Source organism: Monodon monoceros, unplaced genomic scaffold (genome assembly GCF_005190385.1).
Source record: "Monodon monoceros isolate NGI ecotype Baffin Bay Population unplaced genomic scaffold, NGI_Narwhal_1 Super_Scaffold_17, whole genome shotgun sequence".
NCBI classification, from domain to species: domain Eukaryota; kingdom Metazoa; phylum Chordata; class Mammalia; order Artiodactyla; family Monodontidae; genus Monodon; species Monodon monoceros.
Genome location: NW_021703773.1, coordinates 14,963,687 through 14,985,022, shown reverse-complemented (window position 1 = coordinate 14,985,022; position 21,336 = coordinate 14,963,687). Strand labels below are relative to the sequence as shown.

At 33.2% G+C, this 21,336-nt stretch overlaps 1 protein-coding gene across 3 annotated transcripts in view; it reads left to right on the top strand.

Moving 5' to 3' along the window:
- Positions 1-21,336, top strand: part of SGCZ (sarcoglycan zeta) — an 895,164-nt gene that overhangs the window by 867,028 nt on the left and 6,800 nt on the right. For all 3 annotated transcript variants that reach the window (XM_029226514.1, XM_029226515.1, XM_029226516.1), the window contains one exon: positions 9,998-10,070. In XM_029226514.1, coding sequence (XP_029082347.1) covers positions 9,998-10,070 — 73 coding nt within the window. The remainder of the gene's footprint in view (positions 1-9,997; positions 10,071-21,336) is intronic.

Below are 21,336 nucleotides of genomic sequence, written 5' to 3'. Positions count from 1 at the left end.
CCTCTGATATTTTAGAATCACTTAGCTATATTGAGATAAGAAGGAAAGTCTAACCCAACTGTGTTTAATAAGGTACCGTGTTAGAAGTCCTAGTTGCGTTCAAATGCTGATTTATATATATTAACTCTGTGGCTCAGGTCCATAAAGCCATTTATAGAATTAGCAACTTTTGAACACACAAGTTTTTTTTTAATTGAAAAAATGATTGTAGAAAGTTTCAGATACAGGCATACCTCATTTTATTGCTCTTTGCTTTATTGCACTTTGCAGATACTGTGTTTTTTACAAACTGAAGGTGTGTGACTATCCTGTATTAAGAAAATCTATGGGCACCATTTTTCCAACAGCATTTGCTCAGTTCATATCTTTGTGTCACATTTTGGTAATTCTTGCAATATTTTAAATCCTTTACCAGCAAAAAAAATTATGACTCACTGAAGGCTCAGTTGATGGTTGGCATTTATTTAGCAATAAAATATTTTAAATTAAGGTATGTACATTTTTTTTTAGATGTAATGGTATTGCACACTTAACAGACTGCAGTATGGTAAAAACATAACTTTTATATGTTCTGGGAAACCAAAACATTTGTGTAACTTGCTTTATTGCATTTATTTGCTTTCTTGCCATGGTTTGGAACCGAACCTGCAGTATCTCCAGGGTATGCCTGTAAATCCATAAACACATGTAGTATCTGAAGCCACTACAGACAGTTGGGTACCACCACTTTTGGATAAATTTCTATGGATTTCTATTTTCCATATAATGTACTTTAGGGGCAATGTATCAGAAGTATCAGGGGGAAAAGCATTAAGAAATAAAAGTGCTGCTAAGATGAGTACCTGTCCTTGTGCATTCCACTTGAAATGACCAGCGTGGTGTGCCAGTTGGAAACACAGTCTTCCTGCCTATGACCAACAGCAGTAGAAAGCCCATCTTACTTTTCTCCAGAAACTAGTTTAAATAGGGGTGAAGAATCTAAAGAATAAAATAAGACAAAAAGGCAGGATTAAGGTATTCCTTTATTTTCCCAAAGAACCTGAGTTTATGGTACAACTAACAGTACATTTTTAGATAAATAATTTCCACAGGGATCAGAAAAGGTTAAATTGCATGTAGATTAAGTAATGATAAAGTTTGTAAAGGAAAGGGCTATACAGAAAATATTCCTGCATAAAAATGAATGTGACCTTAAAGAAGCAAAACTAGCACTAGCTATGCTATCTGTATTTAGGTAAAATGTCCAAACCTCAAAACAAAATATACTACTAGATTAAGTGTCTCAAAGCTTGTAAAGAGGGCTTCCCTGGTGGCGCAGTGGTTGAGAGTCCGCCTGCCGATGCAGGGGACACGGGTTCATGCCCCGGTCCGGGAAGACCCTCCTTGCCACGGAGCGGCTGGGCCCCGTGAGCCATGGCCGCTGAGCCTGCGCGTCTGGAGCCTGTGCTCTGCAACGGGAGAGGCCACAGCAGTGAGAGGCCCGCGTACCGCAAAAAAAAAAAAAAAAAAAAAGCTTCCAAAGATAACTTAAATGTAGTAAAAAGGTAATTCATGTAGAGATCTTGTTTTATTAATTTTCCAAATCACATCATGAACTGATTTTTTATGAAATGTTTTGCAAAATAAAAAGTATAGGTAGTTCATTTGTTATCAAGTTATTTCACATTTTTATGTTTCAATTTCTGTTAGAATATGCACAATGGAGTGATCAATCAATTCAAATATAGCTGCCTGTTGATAAATCCATAACAAAAGAATCTTATGATTGTGTTTGCTAACGGTATGCTGTTAGTAACACTTATTCATTTAAGATTTTTTAAATGTCTCAGGTGTGTATTGCTTCTTATTCCTTTAGTGGTTATTAAGGTAAAGGGCAAAATGACAACCTTAGTAATTATAGACCTTGGAATTACTTATTATTTTCTGAAAATATATATCCTAAGAGTGAATGATGAAAGCTCTGCTTGACCTTCTGATATTCTTTTCCAAAGGTGGAAATTTGAAAGAGGGATTATTTCTATATCTTTTTCCTAGATGTAGTTTCCATCAAGTATCATTCAATTTGAACATTTTTTTTGTTTTTTGTTTTCTCCACACACTTTTAAATTTCAGTTATTTTTTGCTTCATTAAAAGGAATAGAAGGAATTAACAAAAGAGGAGCTTTTTTCCCCCAAAAAATCAGAGATAAATGCTAGAAAAATACAAGCTACTTGAAGGTTAGAAAATATGAGCAAGAAGGGTCTCTGCGTAATTTCAAATCTTGATATATTTAATTTTCTTTATTAGTGATAAAACATTTCATTTTTGAATATATTTCATCTTGAGGAAAATAGCTTTATTCTAATGTATTTTCAATCTGATCATCTAAGTATCTTTTCCATGATCTCTTTTTATCTTCTGAAAACCTTAAAAAGTTGAAAAGAGGACATGATTTGGCATCTGAGAGTAAATGCCTTGAGGTATTTTTTAAATTATGAAAACTGCTGACTGAAAAGTAAAAACAGATTTTGAAATAATTTATTTTCAGAAATATTGGCAGCTTATTCTCTGCGTTCAAATGAACAACATGGTAGGGATTTGTTTCTGTTTCAGAGAGACAATTTAACGATACTGTTTCCCTGTTTTACTAGAAAAATGAACATTGAATAGGCTCATAATAACAGTTTTAATAAATTCAGATCATCACCTCAGGATATTAATAACCTGATTTGTTTTGAAGTATTAAATGAAGAAATATACTGGGAAACAGAAACTTAGCAAGTTTTACATATCAATCATAAAATACTGCAGAATAATTTTTAATTTATTCACGCTTTTATTAATTTTTTCATTCCCATTCTTTCTTGCATTTACTGATCCTTAACTGTATATCAGAATTCAAGATCAGTACTAAGCATACGAAATTTATTAAGACAAAGTCCTTGAGTTCAAGGAACTCATAAATTACTGGCTAGAAGTTTAACGTGAATTGCAAAGCAGTATAACTGCTGTGTATAGTAATTTTCACAAGGAGCTGGGGAAGCTGAGCAGAAAGAGGAAAAGCAGGAAGGACACAGAAAATGTTTCACAGAGAAAATCATTTAGAATCAGATCCTGAAAATGAGTAGAGATGACCATTAAAGGGGCAAGAGAGGTATGTCGGGAAGAAGTGGTACTCTTAACAGTTTATAAACATTTCAAAATCTGCAAAAGTTTTATTGTCACTGGAGTATAAAATGCAGAAAACTGCTAACAGGTAAGTCCTACTAAGGAATTTGGGTTTGACTTCCACAGACTTTTGGATTCCAGAAGCATTTTAAGTGAGAATTACACAGTCAGCTTTGAATTTCAGAACATTAGTTGGCTGTAGTATCGAGGAATAACTGGGAGAATATATAAGTGATACTGAAGTTGTAAAAAGAAGTAAACTAATAGGGAAGTTGAACAAGAAAGGGCATCTCAGTATATTTCCCCACTTCTGACTTGAGTTTTTAGGGCATAATTGTACCATTAATCAAACTAGGAGGGTTAAAAACAGGGGAAAAAGCTTTCAAGAAGAAAGTCCTTGAAATATTGATCCTTACCAATGTTTATTAATTATCTCACATATGTAAGATACCATGTTGCTCACAAGAATACAATGGGATATAAGGAACGTCTTTGATATATATATATTTTTTAGCCTAGAGGGGGAGTAATATATAATTTAGCATGTAAAATTTCAGAATAGATATGATAGCTTCTCAATGAGTGCTATAGGTAGTAAACCCCAAATATAGTCAGAGAATGAACATATTGTATTTACCTTAACAGGTGGGAAAATTAGTAAATAGATTTATAGATGAGTAGAGGAAAATAAGTCTGAATGAATGGATTTTGCATTCAAGCAGAAGTCTTGAATGGTGGGCAAAAGCATTATACAAGAAAATAATTACAGGTTTTTGTACAAGTGAGATATCAAGAGGTTTGGTAAGATTAATATAGCAATGTATAGGTGGTATTTTGTGCAGTTAGCTGGAAGCAGGAGCACCATTTAGACTCTTAAAATAACACAAGTAAGAGATGTATGTTGAAATGGGTTGACATATCTCCTTTTAAAGGGTAATGATGCTTTCAGGATTCAGAGGAACTCATTTTAACGGAGTAAAAGATATGATAGTTAATAATTTACTTTTTTCAATATGATTATTCCGTCCCTTCCCCCAAATAATTTTTCTGTCGATTTGCAGGGGCAAACTTGTTTCCACTTGTATTTAAGGAGAAGAAATGAGAAGAGGTATACAGGTTTCGACATGTCAGAAAAAATTACGTTAACTTGTGACAGTTAGAAATTGAAGGTACCTTAGAGATCATGTTATTTAGAGCTTAATTTTACAAATAACAATGGGGGGCGGCTTTAAATACTTGTCAAAATCAAAGAATGAATTAGAGGCAGATTTGGGAATAAAATGAAACTGTTCCCTGTCCAATCTTTTACTCTACCAATTTAGATCTGAGGGGAAAGAGATGCAAATAAAGAAAAAAGAAAGCAAAGTGTGAAGACTTCCAAAGAATTAGAAATATTCAGTAGCATAAGTTTAAATTTGAAGATAATGAATAAATAAGAATCCTTCTGGCCCTTAAGATCTAGATGAACTTACCCTGAACCTCATCCCTATTCTAGTGCAGGAATTTAAAATGCTGCCTAAGTTCCCATTAATTGTCAGGGGAAGAGGGCAGGCAGACAGATACTCATGCTCTCTTAACATCCTTTGCCTCATGCCTCCTATTATTTCTTCTGTCCCATATAGAGCTGGGTGTGACATTCATTTCCTTCTTTGTCCCTCTCCAAAACAAAATCTCAAAAAATACAAAGATCATGGTAGATTTTCTTGAAAAACTGAAAGCACTAGGAGATCTCATTGGCAAACATCAAGACAAATAACAATAGAATTTAACTCAACATTGTTTCTACTCCTCTTTAGCTTCTTTTCCCACAGAGTGCCCCAGTCTTTCTTCATTCCTTTGTTCCCAATCCACCTGGCTTTTCTCTTTTTTATTTTTCTTTCTGGTTTTCCAGAACAGCGAGCACTCTGTGCCAGACCTTAGCCTCCTCCATTGAAGCCTTTTGAGCAGCATATGGAGGCCCTAGTGAGGACTGCTCTCCTTCTAGGCAGCTTTCTGCTGCTGTGTTCTTCATCTTACTTCCAAACCAAAGAAAACATTTATTTATTCAACAACTTCAGAGAGACATACTAATGAATGTCTATATTATACTAGATAAAGTGCTAGGAAGTGGAGCTACAGGAGTGAAAAAGGCTCCTGATCTCAAATAGAATAATAATTAAAAAGAAAATATTGCAAAGTGTCTTTCAATTTAATTAACCAAGTAATTTATATGCATTTAATAGCACAGGATCAAACTTGAAGATAATGAATAAACAGGAATATTTTTGTCCCTGAAATCTACATGAATTCACCCTAAACTTCAGCCCTATTCCAGTATAGCAATTTAAAATGCTGCCTACTGTTAATTAATTTTTTGATTATTTAAGTCTCCTAACAATTCCATGGATTAGATAAGAGAGGTGGTATGGTTGACATTACTCAGATTCCTCTACCTTAAGCTTTTAGGTTGGAATTCTTACCAATTCATGACTAAAATTTCACTTTGAGAAGAGAAATATTCTAAGGAATGATGCCCTGTACTACTCTTTCTTTCATTTCTCCTTTGATTTTTGAATGGAAACTAAAACCCTGGTAGAGTTAATGACTGTTTTACCTACTACAATTATTCAAATGATATCATTTCTATTATATCCTGCACAACTAGTAAGTGTAAAACATGAAAAAAATCATCATCCATCCACTTTAGTTATTAAAGGCTCTACTATGCATTTTTGTTTTCATGTTTCCTCAATTTTTTAAATATTATGATGAAGTCAATTAAAAGTAAGATAATGCTGGACATTTTTTTTAGAAGAAACTTCGTTCTCAGAGCTTATTTGAGCATTGATTGATCTTATCTGGTACCTAAGCGGCTGCATTAGAAAATTCCTTGATTTAGTGAAGAGAGTTTTGATTAATAAAATGCATTTAATATTTAACATTCAAGAATATCTTTTCAGTGTCTAAATTTCAGATTTGAAAATTCAGCATGAGACTATGTTACTTGAAGCTATGACATTTTGGGAATCGAGATTTCACATATTAATGAGTAGACCCATGCTGGGACATTAACTCTACAGATACAACGTGTACATCTTCTGTGGCTGACTTTCATAAAGGAAGTTGATAGAGAGAGGGAATTAAGAAATACTGAATTCTTACAGTGAACCAAATATACTATTTAATTAAAACCTAACCCAAACTGCAAGGTTGGCATTACTATACGTATTTGTATCAATGGAAATTGAAGTTTGGAGAGATTAAATAACTTGCTCAAGGTCACTTAGATGAATGAAGCAGCTGGCATTGCTTCCCAAAATGGCTAATTTCAAAATTCATAGTGTATCCATAAGAAAACCTGAACTCCAAGGTTCTAGCCTCATCGATAAGGTATTTACTTTCTCTGAGTAGAGCATCCTCATTTTTCAAGTGTAAACAATCTATTATCTATGTATATTAAAAATGTTGGTGAGAAAAAATTAGATAATTTATATAAAACTAATATTTCAAAGCATAGAGTTATTTTTGCCTTGCTTGTATATATTTTACTGATCACAGGTTCTTCTACACAAACCCAATAACCCCATAAAATAGTATCTGAAATTAACCACGGTAGAATTCATGAAGCTGGTGGCTGGAGAGATGCTATATTTCACAGAATTTTTTTTTCAGTTACTATGAAGTTGAGGACCTGGGAATACCAGGAATTTTTGGTTTCCTTTTCTTGTCCTGCCTTCTGAAGCAAATGCCTTCCCAAAGGATATATGGAGGCCAATGGGTTGATAATGAGTAGCTTAGAGTATAGCATTTAGAGTATAGATAGCCATACTAGGAGGGATACATAAATTTATTTTTAATGATGTTTTTAATTGGGTGAGATTATTTTATGTTAGGCATTTGTAAAGAGTAGCATCCTAGCGTATGGCTAAAACTGTTTTTAAGTATAAAGTAGGACCATAGTTCATATATACTCTTTCTTCTTTCTAACAAAAAATATGCCATTCTTATTCTTTTGTTTAAAGGCTAGAAATTATCCTATGAATGAGATCCAGTATTTTTTGACCATGAGGTTTGCCTGCATCATTTTTCCTGACCATGACAAGAGTTAACAGTCTATGTTTCTCTATATCTTATAACATTGTCATCACTTTAAATTATCTGAAATATCCTTTAGCATCTATACAATCAAGCAAAACTGACATTGTGCCCTTTTGAACAGTCCTTTTCAAAAGCAATAAACAATAAATATTTATTTAGTCAACAAGTTTAAATATACATATTAATAAATGTCTATGTTATGTTCCTTTTTCTCCTTTTTCTGTCCGTCTTCCTTTTTGGTTTCCATGGTTTCTATAACTTAAGATGTGAGAATTCATCATACATTTTTTTTTTTCCTGAAGTGAGGATAAAGCAGATCTTTACTTTTTGTTCCAAATAAATGTTGACTAATGGCTAGATTTATCAGGTAAAATATATGATGCCCAGTTAATTTTGAATTTCAGACAAACAACAAATGATTTTTAGTATAAGTATATCCTCTCCAAGTATTGCATACTTATACTAAAATATGATTTTATGTTTAACTGAACTTCAAAATTAATTGTGTCCAATATTTTTCATTGCTAAGTCTGGCAACCCTACCAATAGTCTGATGTTTGTAAAATTTTCCCATTCATGGGAAATATATATTTTTTAATTTTTTATGCTGTGAGAGTTTGTTTCTGGCTCAGATGGCTTTTATTTTTCCTCACTGATTTCCTTTTAAGATTATCAGTGTTGCTTATTAATTGTTGCCCTTTTGGCTCATTTTAGAACAAAAAGTGAGAGGATGAGATTAATTTTCTCATTATCTGGAAGTCTATAGTTAGTTAATTATTTATGATATTTTATGCAGTTTTCAATGTAGCCCCTTAGGTGGTATGATTATACATTTATTTCTTCAAGTATCTTTTTTTTTAATCATCAATAGTTTTCTATATTGATACTTAGAATCAACACCTTTATCAGTCTTTCATCCTCATTGTAAAATTAAACTTTTGATAACATTCTACTTTCACTTTCATTGATATATTCTGTACTAAGTTATTATACTATATGTGCCATTCTGTGTTTTAAAATAAATATTGCTACTGTTCTTTAATTATATTTCTGGCATCTTGTCTGGGAAGTTTTCAAAATTATAAAATAGTAGAAATTAACTTGTGAACTTTGCCTATGGATAGCTATCCCACTTGGAAATTATACCTTATTTTAAAATGCCAAAGGGGTCTGTCCTTGAGACTTAGAAATTTGTGCCTTAGAATGTTGTTTCAAATGCCAGCCCCTCCACAGTCACAAAATCAGAGTTTTATCTAAAACTGTTACTTTACTTTCAAATACCTATTTCTAAAAATTGTCCACTCACAGAAATAAAATATTTTAAAAAATACCAAAAGAGGAAACTCCTTAAAGAAATAATTGCTCTAAATTTGTGAAAACAGTTAAATAAATAAACAGTATATGCCTTACATATCCTCTCTAGGAAAAAACAAAACAAACAAAAAAACCACCAGCAACTAATAAAATCCAATAAGAGGTCAACAAATGTGGATAGCTTTTAGCTTATAAACTGAAATCTGCAATCTAAGGAATTTACTGGAGCAGAACCTTGTACACTTACCCTTAGAACCATAATATAGATGTTACAGACTGAAAAAAACCTCTTCGTCTGTGATTCAAGACCAAATCTGCATTGCTGTTTACTGTAGAGGAGTCCTCTGGTGATTCTAGCATATTTCCCTACATGTACACTTACTTTTAAGGAATTTAAATGTTAGCTCTAATTTCCTAGTGGCAATTTTTTCATTGCTTATTGAATCAATATATTTAATATTGTTCTTCATGATAAGTAGAAGAAGCTTCACTTTGTAGGTGTAAAATTTGTATTTTTTACTTGCATTGTATTGTTGAGCTACTGCTGGGGCCATTGATGGAGCAGCCATGACATTCTTACACCGAGATGTTTGAAGATGATTAAACCAAAAAAAAATAAAGTTTATTCTGAAGGGAATGATCTCATTTATGTAAAATTACAAAAGAAAAAAAAAAGAAGGCTGTTTTTTCATCATCTTTAACGAGTGTTTTTGCATTTGATTTTTGGAAAGGAAAATCATTTTATTTGCTCAGTTAAATTAGAAAAAGCTCTGTCAACCTGGAAAATCAAATGGAGTCAATAAATGAAAGTTTAGATAGAGTATCATTCAACTACCTGAGCACGTGACCTCTTCAGATAACTATGATCCCAGGTGAAGTCCACTCTAATGAACTCAAGCCGTTCATGGTTTTAGATTGAGCCTTAATTCCAGAAAGGTCAAAGTAAGGTGCCCTGTTCTCTGTAGTTCGATGATCACTCTAACTAAAGGCTAGTGCTGCTTGCGGGCAAATTGCTAAATGCCCTATGGACCTATGTCTTGAAACAATTAATACTATACTACATCAGAGCTCACTCTCCACATTTTCATTCAAGCTTTGCTGCTTGTAGAAAGAACTGAATATTGTGACCTATACCTCCCTCAAATTCACTTACCTGGAAATAAAGAAAAGGGAAGGAAATGGATCTTGCTCTATGATCAGAAGGTGAAAATTCTCACTCAGTCTGAACTTTTATAAATAAGATCATTTTAAAAAGGGTCAACACGGTGGAACTTAGATTTACCCTCCTTGGCCCTTCACTACCTTAAACTCCTTTTCCAATTTTTCTCTTTTATTTTCTGTACTTCTATTTTCAGTTGTCCCATTTTTAGAAGAATATTTGGTGCATAACAGTAGTAATGAAAACCAGTGTGTCTGTACACTTGCTTATACTGACTCCTGGATTCACGTTATCCTCAGGCACTGAAGGAGCAGTGTTCGGGCACTCTGTTGAAACACCTCACATCAGAGCAGAACCTTCCCAAGACCTCAGGTAAGTCCTGGCATTTATACCTGTGTCATTGTTTCCACCACTGATGATGGTCCTTGATATATAAAGAACTAAAGCAGAAAATATGCTACGTAACTGTATAAAGAATTGACATTCCCTGCCTACATGGTAAATAGATAATTGGATATTTCATTGAGGGTAAGAAAATGTGAGTTATTATTCTGTCCTTCTGTATATTTTTCCTTTACAAACATACAATGGATATAAAATAAACATATCGGACAGGAGGAGTGTAGAAAAAGAAAAGAAAAGGCAGTTATAGAGGATGTTGAGGGGAGGACTAATAAAAATAGGGATTTCAGAAAATCTGATATAGATAATGAAATATACGGCACGCATAGGCATAAAGAAAGGGGAGGCAGAGAGTGAGAGAAAGCTGTAAATAGTCAGGGAGGCTTAAGTAGAGGGAAATCAGAAACAAATGTAAACAGTGATCAGTAAAAGGCAGAACTTAATTGCCCTGTGATATGTTCCTCAATTTAATATTTCCAGTGGAATAAGCTCCATCTGTCAGTTTGAGAGGACAACATTATAAGGTATTCTCCCCAGAATAATCATGGCAATCACTGATAAAAGTTGAAATACTAAAATCTATTAACTTATCTATTGTTCTTAATTCAATAAATATATATTTAATATATACTTTATATATTTTATATAAAATTATACCTGTTATAATAACTTGTAATCATTTTGCAATATATACATTTATCAAAATCATTATGTTGTATAACTTAAACCAATACAATGTTATATGCCAATAAAAAAGATGTTTCCTCTAATTAATTTCAAATAGGTATCTTTTTTTAAACATCTTTATTGGAGTATAATTGCTTTACAATGGTGTGTTGGTTTCTGTTATATAGCAAAGTGAATCAGCTATACATATACATACATCCCCATATCTCTTCCCTCTTGCATCTCCCTCCCTCCCAGCCTCCCTATCCCACCCCTCTAGATGGTCACAAAGCACCGGGGTGATCTCCCTGTGCTATGTGGCTGCTTCCCACTAGCTATCAGTTTTACATTTGGTAGTGTATATATGTGCATGTGCTATGGTATGAAAAAAGACAACCCATATTGATATAAAAAAATAAATTACATATTTAAAATCATTTTTAAAGCCGAATTAAATTATTAACCTGAGAGATAGAGTCTTTGTTTTGAAACACAATAAAATATTATGCAAAATACCCATTTTATTTCATAAAGAGCAGGCTCAGCCCTTCCTACTTGGATGAGTGGAAAAAAATGCTCAAAAATAGAAAAATAAAGTTGAAAAATGCTAATTAAAAAAAAGTCATACTTTGGACTTCCCTGGTGGTGCAGTGGTTAAGAATCTGCCTGCCAATGCAGGGGACACAGGTTCAAGCCCTGGTCCAGGAAGATCCCACATGCCACGGAGCAACTAAGCCCGTGCACCACAACTACTGAGCCTGCGCTCTAGAGCTCATGAGCCACAACTACTGAGCCCATGTGCCACAACTACTGAAGCCTGCACGCCTAGAGCCTGTGCTCCTCAACAAGAGAAGCCACTGCAATGAGAAGCCCGCACACCACAAGGAAGAGTAACCCCTGCTCGCCACAACTAGAGAAAGCCCGCGCGCGGCAACAAAGAACCAACGCAGCCAAAAATAAATAAATTTATTTTTAAAAAGTCATACTTTTACAACAGTAAATATTGCAGACCTTTATAGTTCCATGATAAAATTCCTTAAAAAAACTCAGTTTTTCACTAGTTGAGTAGCCCAGATTCAAACAAGCTAGTTAAGAGTAACAGGAGAAGGTGCCCTTCTTCATGCGATCAGGCATTTTTTAATAAGACAAATATAATAATTATTTACTTTATGCTGAAATCCCAAGGATTTAGGAGGGTTGAAGAATATGGGAAAACAGTGTCTCATAGTGTGTTATAGTCTTGATTTATGACTATACTCATTTAGGACCTCTACATTTTTGTATAAATTATCTTTTCCTTCTTAACAAGGTTGTGTTGCCACTAGAACGGGATCTATGTCTTCCTTGCTTATCTTTAGTTCAATAACAGCCAGCCACTCTATCTCACACATAATAGTTTTATCATAATTGGTTAATGTGAATCACTGAAACTTAGTAAAACTGAATAATGGGGATGCTAAATGCCTGTATATAAGGAACGTGGTATCATTTGTTTCTGCATTACTAAGACATGTGACTAACATCGATTCCAACTGTTTTTGAGCTGTGTTTTAACATAGATACCAGAGTTCCATTCAATAAAAAAATTTTAATCACTAAGTTCTAAGAGAAACTTTTTTTCACTTCTAACGTTTTAGTAATTATGTACTCGTTTCACAGATTTTCATTATGAAAAGCCTATTGCCAAAAAAGGATAAGAACCAACTGCTATTTTAATTACTTTACTGACATGTCTCAACATTCATAAGTATGAATGTGAATTAAATTATAATTAGTATATCATGTCTCCAGTTTTTATTTTCTAATTATTCATAAATTATTTAAACATTGACCTAAGCGAGGCTTAGCTGCTAGTACTAAAAGCAGATTGGCAGCCCCCAAGATGAGTGGTACTGATCTAAATTCCAAAACAGAAACAGAAGCAAAGCACAGTAATGACGAGGTTATTCAATTATTCATTTGTGTACTGAAGATTAAAAGCAGTGTCTGAGGAGGCCTTACAAGTCTTGCTGACAATTTTCCTTTCAGGGCAATAAGAAGCACCCTTAGTTGACACCTAAGTCTAATCAACAAGGTGACATCAGTTGACCAAGTAAATAAAATGTAATTTAGGGAGTAAGAAGCCATGTTGTCTTTGATTTTGCTTTTGTCAAGAATAAAAGACTTTAGAAAGAAACATTTCAAAAAGTTTACTGTAGAGTTTAGGTAATATTTTGGTGTGGAAATGTAGTAGATTGCTATAATTTATTTACTCAACAGCTGTTTGATGAATGCTTACTATGTGCCAAGGTCTGTGCTAGTAGTCTTCATGTGCATTTTAACAATACAGGTGTAGATTTTCTTTAATTTTTTTTAATATAAGGTGATATTGTTTTTCGGCAGAGACTTATTTGTTAAAAGGCTAAACAACAAATAGTAAGGACATCATAGCACTTTGCCTGAAATAGTCCAAGTATAAATGTTCTTTTTATTTTTTCTTAAATTAATATGTAGCTAAATTATTATAGCTCAATAGGATTTCTGCCCTCTTTGGTGGGAAGCGATAAAATCTATAATGTAATGCCCATTGTCCAAGGATTGTTTGGATCTGAGTTTTATTAACTGCTCCAAGAATAAGGCAAGAATTTAGACTTTGGTTTAGTAAAATGAGTTACTATTTAATGACATAATTGGTATCATTTCCATTCTTGTATGCATATAATTTAAAACTGAAATGTGAGGTTTGCAGGCTCCAAATTAATCTCTGGAAACACATAGCTTTGATTTACATAGTTCCCGTGTTCAAGGAAAAGCCACCATTTATTAAATGGTAAGGATTTTCCCTGAGACAATTTGTCAATAAAGGGATAATATGCTTTACTGGTATTTTTCCACCTATGAGAAAAAAATGGTAATAAAGTAGCATTTTTCTCCTCCCCACTTCCCTTCCCCAAACCTCTCCTTCTCTCCCCTTTTCCCTTCCTTCCCTTTCTTTCCTCCTTCCTTCCTTTTATTCTTTCATTCTATTCTATGTATGTGTTTGTATATTAGAGTTTGTAGCAAATGTGGGTAATGAGAAGCTTGCCTACCCTTCCAGTCATGGGAACAGGGAGGAAAAATTGACCTAGGGATTTTTTGATCTAATTTTCAGGAAGAGACCATAATGGGTGTGCAAGTGGGCAGGAAACAATACAAATGGTGGAAACAAAAACAATGTGATTTGCAGCTGAAAAAAGCTCAGGGTAGCCCGAAGTGATAAGACAGTAAAAGTGGTAAGGTAGTATAAGAATATATGTTCAGGTCACAGTTTGCATTGGATTTTTTTTTCTAAAAACACTTTTCTGTGCAATTCTCCATTTATTTCATCCTTGAAATGGCAAATAACGAGTGCCAACTCTGTCTCTGTTACTGTATTAAATATTTAGCAAGAACAAGGCACATGATACTCAAGTTCTGCTTAAGTTTCCATTTAGTAATTGCATCGTGCAACTTAGTTTAAGAGAAGTCTAAATCATTTTCTCAGAATGTTGAGAATTCTGGAAATCTAGGCCACTCATTTTCAAATTTGAAAATTATGTAACACCTTAAAAACAAAATCTTGTTATGGCTTCGGTATCTAAACACCAAAACTGAATTGCTTGGAAAAAATAGGCAGCAGAGTGACTCGTGTTCAACATTAATCCTTCTCTCTACTATAATCCCTGGATACCCACTATAAAAACTCCTCTGAAATGCACTGCTGTGATTACTATAATGCTATAAAAATGAACACAATTGTTCTTCACTAATTCCAGTGACTAATTGCATAGAAATTCACGAGTTTTGCCAATACGTGTGGACTTCATTTTTCAACAGGCCTTTTAGAAAGTATTTTGTAGTAAAATAAATAGTTTAAGTATATGTTGTAAACCCTCAGTGGAAGCTTGAGAATTTCCATGGAGAAGAGAATCAAGGCATCATTTAACTGTTGATATTCTGTTACCAAAAGTCTACTTAGTAGATGGTTCTAGAAGAAAATCCAGGTTTAGTCTGATTCGAGTTCCAAGATCTGAGCCCAGGACATTCTAGAGGGATTCTAGGCTGATTTGAGAAGTGGAGGGTATCTGGAGAAAACCAGTCCAACCAAAAACTGGCATTGTAAACTATATAAATTATTTTTCTTTATGATTTCTAGGCTTCAGTCTTGTTTCAAAGGTTTCCCTTTTCTAGAGTTGGATATTTCCTGGGTTTTTTCTTCTAATTTTGTTGTTTATTTTGTACACTAGGTCATTTCTTAGTTTTATATTTTGAGTAAATAAAATGGGAAATTATGTTCTGAATTTTCTTCCAATTTTCTATTGAAAATTACAGTCTATAATTTATTAGTTTTTATATTTTGAATAGATAAAACTGGAAATTATTCTTGCAGAGCATGTTAAGGATCTAATGTTATTTCTTCAGTATGGATAGTCAATTTATTAAGCATCATTTATTAAATAACCTCATATTTTCCACCCCAAAATGATTGCTACAACTTGTCAAATATTAACTTCTCATAAATACTTGCCATCTGTTTTAGATTGTATTGTGTTTCATTGACCAAATTTCCATTTCTAATTTTGATATCATTTTTTAATTAAAATACCTTTATATTAAGTTCTAATTTTAAAAGGAAAATCTCCTACTGTATCTTCATTTAACAAATCTGGTAATTGTCACACATATTTTTCCCCTCGAAATATTTTGACATAAAGTTTTAAGTTTCAAGAGACTCTACTGAGATTCTCATTGGAATTTTATTACATATATTTATTATTTTTGATATATTGGAATTTTCATGATATGGAAGTATAAATATGAGCTTATTTTTATCCAGGAATACCTCAAACTCTTGAATTTTCAGGTAAAGTAAAGAATGTCAGATATCCTTTCTAGGTATCCCTTTCCTGGAAATAATTATAAAATACAGACTTTGAATAATATAGCATTTATATTAATATAGTGATTTAACAACAGGAATTACATATTTTTATAGTATCCCTGTATGTCTTTAATATCTTTATTGCATTGTAATACAGTCAATAACAGTCAAATATTAGCATCAATTAACAGTTTTCCTATTTAGATTTTCATAGTATACAGTTCTACAAATTTTACCAAAAAAAAAAAAAAGATAATCCTGTAAGATCTGTGACCACACTTTCTTTCCCGACATCGTATTATGAAAATTCTCAAACATACTACATGTTGAGAGTATCTTATAGAAAGCACCTATATAACCCCCAGCTAGATTCTCCTAGTATCATTTTTCTATGTGGCTTAAATTATGTATATATTTCCACTGTCCATCCACCAGTATATCTTAATTTTTATGCATTCGAACATAAATTGTATAAATCTGTACACTTTTCCTGATTACTTCAGCATGTACATCATTAGTATCCAAGATCACTTAACAGTTTCTTTCCTTTTGTTGTAAAATAATTATGCAATGACATTCACAAAGCCTAAATGCATATTTGCTGGGCTTTGAAAAATGCATACACCTGTGTAATCCAAATTCTTGTCAAGGTATAAAGCTTTATCATCACTCAAGAAAGTTCCCTCATTTCCTTCCTGGTAAATCCCCACCACTACCCACCAGAAGCAAACTACTCTCATTTTTTTTTACCCTGTATTAGATTAGGCTGATTTAGTACTAATATAAATTGATCATACAAGATGTACTTCTTTGTAACATTTATGTCATTCCACATAATGTTTTTGAGAGCCATTCATGATGTTGTCTGTATCAATAGTTCCTTCTGCTTTATTGCTGATCCATTATATGAACATACAATATTTTATCTATGCATTTTCATAATTGAAGGATGCTTGGGATGTATCTGGCTATGTTAAGTTTTATATAAAAATTCCAGAGCTTTCCAAAGTGGTTGTATCATTTTACTCTTTGTCGACGAAAATTCAATTAACAATCAAGTTGAGAAGAATTAATGAAAGGGAATTTTATTCAAGCCAAATTGAGGATTATAATCCAGGAGACAGACTCTCAGAAGCCCCGAGAACTGTTCCACCTATCAGAAGTGGAAAGCACAGTCATGTACATTTTCGAGACAAAGGATCATACATCAAAATGGCATACTGGTATTTTACATAAAGTTCACTGAAGATTCACAGTCCAGGTAAGCATAAGCGTCGTACAAAGGGAACAGCAAGTCATTATGACCCCCTACAGATTTGGGAAAGAATGCTATTCTTTTAAGAAGTTGCATAGCTAGTGTCAGAAGAAAGGGGAAAAAAAAAGATCTTTCTGTGGAGCAGGCAGGCATTCCCACCTTTGAGGCGCTCTGGTTAATGTTTAATGGAGATGCACACTGCACATTAGGGACAGAGGGAGGAGGACCAAACTGAGAGAATTTTATTTTTAAATTTTCTTGTCCTTCCTTAAAGTAGCTTTTAGTGTATTATTATAAATATATGGCTAACACACTAATAAAGAACAGAACTAATGATGTTCTACAATGAATAAAATATTTTATGTTTAAGGTGCGCTGTAATTTTATTTATTAGGTAACTGAGCCCCAGTGAGGTTAACTGGATTGAAAATTTCTAGTAGAACTCGTGTAGAAACTATGAGCTTATTATTCAAAGTCCTATGTTTAATTCTTTCATTAGACTGATGTAACTCTTGCTGAATTTCCCAGACTGCTGCTTGGAAATAACTTTCATTACTTCATAGTATGCAGCAACACTTTTAATACATATAGGAAATACTTTTTCTATATCCTGCAGTTTATAATATAGCCTCTAGAAGTACCCAGCTTCTAGTAAGAGCCTGGGAAAATATTATTTATAAAATAGTCAATGAAATATATAATTACACCATCATCAAATCCTTTTGATAAATTGGGATAACTGGTAACATGATGTCTACTTTTTATTTTATATATTTTAAGTTTTGTGTCTACATCTACTTTTTCTATAATGTTCTTTGGATAGTTAATATCATGATCATATGCTTACCTGATTTGAAAACCTTTTAAAAGTGCCGCATTGTGCTTAGATGCAAATATTACTTTCTTATTGTCAGAATTCATGGAGTTTAACACTTGCAGTTTGGATGGAAATATAGAAAAAAATTTGCACGCCGCTTGTGAAAAATGTGTTTTTTCCTTATTCACCAAGTGATAGACCTAGAGACAATGGGCAGTTCTAGGTAGGTAATGTGTGTAAATGTAATATTTAAATGTAAGTATACATGTAATTGTGAATATTGATATTGGATGATTCAGGTTAATACATGCATCTGTAAATGCTCACACTGAATTTATGCTATTCACGGTAGTGTTAATTTGAAGATTTTAGGTCTCCATATACATTGTAGTCCTGCTATGAAATTTTTGCTGCCCCAAATTTAGTTTATTTGCTTATGCTAAATAGTCAGGCAAGCTTGTAAAAACTAGTTTGCAGCTTACTTTAATTTTCATGTTCATAAGAAATATTTGAATACCACAACATGTTCCTTTGAAAATAGAATTATGAAATCCTCCAAATGATCTAATAAATTTTTATTATATACTCTATCTGCACGCTCTCCATAATTAAAGTTCCTAGTGTATATTACTTATCCGAGTGATGGATACTATATAAAACAGTGCTATTTTTAATAAAACTTATATCATTTCTTAGTGATCACTACTTTTAATTTTATCAAGATTAGCAAAGCATACAGTTGAAGCCTGTTTAATTCAAAGTCTTAATCACTTTCAGTCTTTATCACTTTCAGAACTTGAAGGATTTAGCAATACTGTAAAATTGCCATGTTTTTTATGTTTTATGTACCCCTTGATAAGTTTTATATATATATATATATATATACTCCTTGATAAGTTTTATATATATATTATATATATCATATAACGTGTTTTATGTACCCCTTTACCCCTTGATAGGTTTTATATATATATATATATATATATATACACACACATATATATGTATATATGTATATATACATATGGAAGGTATATATTGTCTTAGGGCACAAAATTATCTGTAGAAGAAATGAAAATATTCCTGTAAAACTTTAATTTACATGTATGGTCTCCATTTTACTCACTATCAGAAACTAAGCCCCAGTCTATTCACTTCTCTTCTTTCGCCCTGGGGTTGCATCGTTCTACCAAGACGCTTACACTGCCTAAGCATTTGAGGTGACATTTGGTCCTTGGTAGCCTCATGATCCAACTGGCATTTGCCAAGATGTTCTTCCTACCGTCACTTAGTCCTCAGTCACTGCAGGTCACCACTCTTTTCTCCTTTGAGGATCTTGTGGTCTCTTGTCCTCAGTTATCCTGAAATATCACTCTCTCCTCAGACCTCTAACACCTAAAGAATAAACGTCCCACAACCTAGGACTTGACCTCAGGTAGCAGAACACAGAGAGCCATTCAAGACCAATTCTGTTTATTTCTCTCCAAATCTTCTCTAGCCTGTGAATCAAGAAAACAGTTTCTCCAACTCGTGAAATAAACAACAAGGTCTTACTGATGTTGGTTTTCTTCTCTGTTTTTGTTTATGTGCTGAATCATTTTCAACACAATAAATGGCTAGGGTTCTTTTTCAACTCAAAATGTCTGTAACATTAGGAAACACGAAATATCTTTAACAGCTTCTCTGCTCTATGGTCCACCATTTTTGGCAAAGGATAGTGTTTAGTGAATGGGGAATGGCAAAGGAAGCAAGGAAATGGGACAGGGAGGAAATCCCATACATTTCAAACTACTATCCCACTACATAGCTATTTCCCTTAATCAGTTTAAGAGATTCCTTACAATCCTATAAGAAAACATTATAATTGTCAATTTTAGATATGATAAAACTGAAATTTATTGCTGCTGGCTCACTTTCCTGAACCCAGGTCTAGCCAGCTCTCCATCTTTACTGCCTCTTTGAATAGGGATCCTCTAAGTCAATGCTAGCAAAACACTCCATAGCAAGACTGGCAATGGGTACCTGAGGTCTAAAATGAAGATGAAGACAATTAAGATTTTTTAATTAAATAATTAGTAAGGATGAGAATGGAAAAACTCAAAAGCCCAGAAGTACTTACTATATTTTAATGCTCTAGCAGAAATAGAGTAAAAATATAGTATAAAAAATGTTCACACTTATTACAGATATTTTACTGTCAAATATATAAGTATCCCAACCCCTTATCCTTGGAAACAAGCTACACCATATCAATTATTTGATAAAATAAGCGTGTTTTTCCTTCCACTTACAAGTTGTGTTTCCTTCAGATTCATAATGTTTCAGAACATTAATTCATGTTAATTAAGTTCTTATCTGACTTCTGATTGAGTGGTTCAGTCATACCCAAACTTATGTAATTACATTTAATGTTATAGAAATGGTCTATAACAAGTGGAAATAGAAATGGTCACAGATATATTATTCAAGATGGTGAATATTTGGGGGTGTATCAGAGGACATCACTTATATATTTAAATATTCAGATTTTGAAATTTAGATACTCTGCAAAGTATAAATATTATGAATGAAAAAATTATGGGTGATTCTTTTTGAAGTTTTCAAATATTCTGTGAAAATGTGTAATTTGTGTTTAAAAAAAACCAAACAGACATTTCTTTAAAATATATATATTGAAAACCTCACCCTCAAGGGATTTTATGAAGATATCCAAAAGGCCTATAGGGATGAAAGTTTCAAAGTTGCTTTAGTGAGTGAAAAAAAATGTAAAGTGTTGAAATCACTTCTTCAAAATGCTGGCTTTAGTCCTTCAATATCACTTTCAAGTGTTTAAGTTCAACTTTACTACTGAGAGAGAGGGCTGATCTTCAGTGCTCAAACTATTTGATGTGATTCTCTCTGAGAAACCACACTGGGATGGTAGCCTCAAAGGAGACCTGTTGCTCTCGATGATGGTGAATGTGAGCCTGAAGGGACTCTTGTCCTGAAGTCCTGAGGTCACGAGGAACACAGGCAGTTACAGCCCCAGAGCAAGCTATTATCCAAATACGATCAACTCCAGGATAAGATCTCTTATCACACCAAGTGCTTTTTACGACTATATTCTTGTTTCTGTATTTTGCCTTCCTTTGCTCTTTCTCTACGTTTGTATTTGGAGATAATTTTGAAAATGCCTCCCAACTATCTTTTTTGCAGGCACAGCTATCTGAAACACTTGTGTATCGCCCCTCATTTAATTTTTCTTTCTCAGACTAATGTCATTCATTCTGTGGACATTTTCTTGGGCCGATAGAGGTCAGGTGATGTAGGAAATATCTTACGTCCTCATTTTAATTAATGTCTAGAAGTGTAAAAAGTCCCTTGAGAATTTTTTAGTTTACAGAATTTTGACTGGGCACATTTGGAAGTTTGCAATATTAATGATTTTCATTAAAACTGTCTCATCTTTGCAAGACAAGGACACTTTACTGAGGGATACTTACATGCTAACTTTCTAGAAATTTATTTCTTAAGACTTCATCATTAATATTGAAAATGTGTAAAAGATTTAAACTCGTAAACTACCATGACCTACTTTTCATGTGCATTGTGAAGGGAAACAACACAAGAAACGGTTACT